Source organism: Trypanosoma theileri, assembly GCF_002087225.1.
Source record: "Trypanosoma theileri isolate Edinburgh chromosome Unknown TM35_Tth_104_V1, whole genome shotgun sequence".
Taxonomy (NCBI): Eukaryota; Euglenozoa; class Kinetoplastea; order Trypanosomatida; family Trypanosomatidae; genus Trypanosoma; species Trypanosoma theileri.
This window is the reverse complement of record NW_021639946.1, coordinates 5,208-7,902: the sequence shown is the minus strand read 5'-3', so window position 1 is coordinate 7,902 and position 2,695 is coordinate 5,208. Positions and strand designations below refer to the sequence as shown.

The window sequence follows — 2,695 nt, the reverse complement described above, 5'->3', positions numbered from 1 at the left end:
TGTTGTTGTTGTGGTGGTAGTGGTTGATTCTGTATTTCCTTCAGCACCTTCTTGGGTACTTGGTGACTCACCCTCTGTAGGTTTAGTGTCATTCGCAGCAGTTGTAGCATCACTCCCAGCAGCATTTTCACCGACACTCTCGGTTTCTGAAGTGGTGGGTGAAGAAGAGGGTTGGGCAGGATCACCTCCCTGGAGAGCTCCACTCTCCTCTGTTGTACTGCCGCCGATGTTTCCAGTATGAGTGTCAGTTGGAGATGGATCCCTTCTCTCCTCATTAGTCGTTGACTGAGATGGAGGAGATACAGTAGGAGGTGCAGAAGAAGAGCCGGGTTCACTACCAATATGAGTACCAGAACCCTGCCTACTGCCATCTGTACCTCTTTCACCTGTAGGACCACCAGATACTGTATCTGGTCCGACGTCCTCAGTAGAACCCTTTTCATTAAGACCAGGCGCTTTCGGTGTAGTTGGATCAGCTGGTTCCTTTGGTGAAGTTGGAGCTGGTTCCTTTGGTGAAGTTGGAGCTGGTTCCTTCGGACAATGAGACTCAGTAGTAGGACTGCAATTCTCTTGAGTGTCACTACCCTCAGTTACGCATTTGTTTTCCTCTGTAGATTTCGTACAATCATGATTACGAGAATCTTCAGATCCCCTGGTGTTCTTATTACACTGTGAACCAGTCGTCTCTGAAGGACAAGGTTCATCACCAACAGCACCAACACCAGCAGAACGCGGTTCAAGAGCACCAGCTTCTTGAAGAGTCTGCCCTGCAGCCTCTACACCAGCAAAAGCACCCACGCACGCAACGCTCAGCACCAAGAGAAGAAAAAACAGCACACGTTTCATCGTCAACAGAGCAAGATCAATTTTTCTTGTTTTAGGTCACTTAACTAAAGAAGAACAGAAAAGGAAAAGAAAAACAAGCACACAATACTAAAGAAACTGAGAGGCAGAAACCATGAAGAGCATAACATAAGTAGCAATCACACAAAACAACGCCACCAGCTTAAACAAAAAGAGTTCAATAAACACTCAACACAAACATAGTGATGAAAACAAACGCAAGAAAAAAATGAAATTAAGATCAAGACTAACGGCCCCACCAAACACACAAATAACACTGATCATTCGGTATGATTGAGTTAATACGCAATTATGAATAAAAAGGTGTATCAGTTATTCTTGTTTCTCTCTGCAGAAAACAAACAACCAAAAGGGTTCAGGGCATAGAACACAATGCCCCCAGCAAAAGCACAAGCAAAGAAAAACACAGATATTAACCATTAGCCCAAATTATCCAGTAGACACAGAAATATACACCAACTATGGGTATACGTCTATATGTGTATATATACGCAATCATAAATATAAATTCATCTGTTATTATTAATATTTCCTTTTCCCACTACAAAAAACAGTTCATCATTATCACAGTGCAGGCCCAGGCACACAAACAGAGAGAGTCTCCAAGAACACACACACACACAATGGAGTAGCAATAATAATAATTATAGGATAAACATAGAGAGCAAAAACACATTAAGAAACATAAAAAGAAGAAGTAAATCCCAACAGGTGGAAGATTACTTAGACTGTAGGGATGTATGCAAAATAAGAAGAGAAAACAAAGGATGATCTGAGTCATCACCACTACACCACACCATTACAATCATCACACAAGAATACAGGCCAGTGTAACCACAATCAGTAGTGGTACACGCACCCACACAGAACTGATGATACTGCTGCTGCTGTCTGCATCACCCTTCTTGTTGTTTGTGAGTTCAGGAGGAAGTGTTGATGTTGTCGTGGTGGTGTTGGTAGTTGATTCCTCATTAGCTGGTTTATTTGTTGACCCATTCCCTTCAGGTGTAGTGCCGCTCTCAGCATTTTTATTACCAGATTCATTATTATCCTTAGTTTCCTGAGGTGAAGGTGTAACATAGGCTTCAGTAGATGTTGAAGAAGATTGTGTTGGTGCAGCATCATTCGTAGTTGTACTTCCACTTGATACATTCTGATTGTCTGCATTATTCTTATTTTCGTTGGCATCTTGTGTTCCTGCAGACGATGGTTCCTGCACCTGAGTACGAGATATCTGAGGACCTTTAGGGATTCCATTACCACCACCGGTAGATTGCAGGTTGTGCTCTTCCTCTGAATTCTCGTGTGATTTCTCTTCTGCTTTTCCATTGTGTAGAGAAGGTTGTACTTCATTTGTTGGTGATAAATCGTTCGCTCCACCCTGATGTGTTAGGTCTTGAGTCTGCTCTCTATCGTGATTGGGACCCTGCCCTGTTAAACTGTCAGCAGAATTGGGTCTTGTAGTTGAAGAAGCAGCAAGTTGTTGTTGTTCTTTTCCTATTTGATCAGCAACATGTAAATTGTCCTGAGTATTGTCTTGACGATTCACACCCCTATCTTCACCTAATGCTTCAGTGACAGGAATTCTATCCTCACCACCCTCATTTCTCTCCTTCTGAAGCGAAGGAATAAGAGTACTAGGCTCAGAGGAAAGAAGAGGACCAGAAGGATGACCACCACCAGAACAACCAGGCTCAGAAGGTTCAAACAGTTCAGTACCATTAGGGCAAATCTTTGTCTCACTCTCCGTATCAGGGACTTGGTCGGAAAGATCGGCGGCAGGCACTTCTTCAGCGAGGACGTGCACACACGCACATGAGAGCAGGAGAGC

General features: G+C 43.3%; 2 protein-coding genes across 2 annotated transcripts; both read right to left on the bottom strand.

The window, feature by feature from the left end:
- On the bottom strand, window positions 1-846 carry TM35_001041020 (uncharacterized protein; the record flags this gene model as incomplete). The annotated part of the gene is made up of 1 exon (XM_029031640.1): window positions 1-846. A coding segment is annotated over one exon (846 nt), but the record flags the coding sequence as incomplete, so codon positions are not given.
- Window positions 847-1,672: 826 nt separating this feature from the next.
- Window positions 1,673-2,695, bottom strand: TM35_001041010 (uncharacterized protein; the record flags this gene model as incomplete). Its single annotated transcript, XM_029031639.1, has 1 exon — window positions 1,673-2,695. A coding segment is annotated over one exon (1,023 nt), but the record flags the coding sequence as incomplete, so codon positions are not given.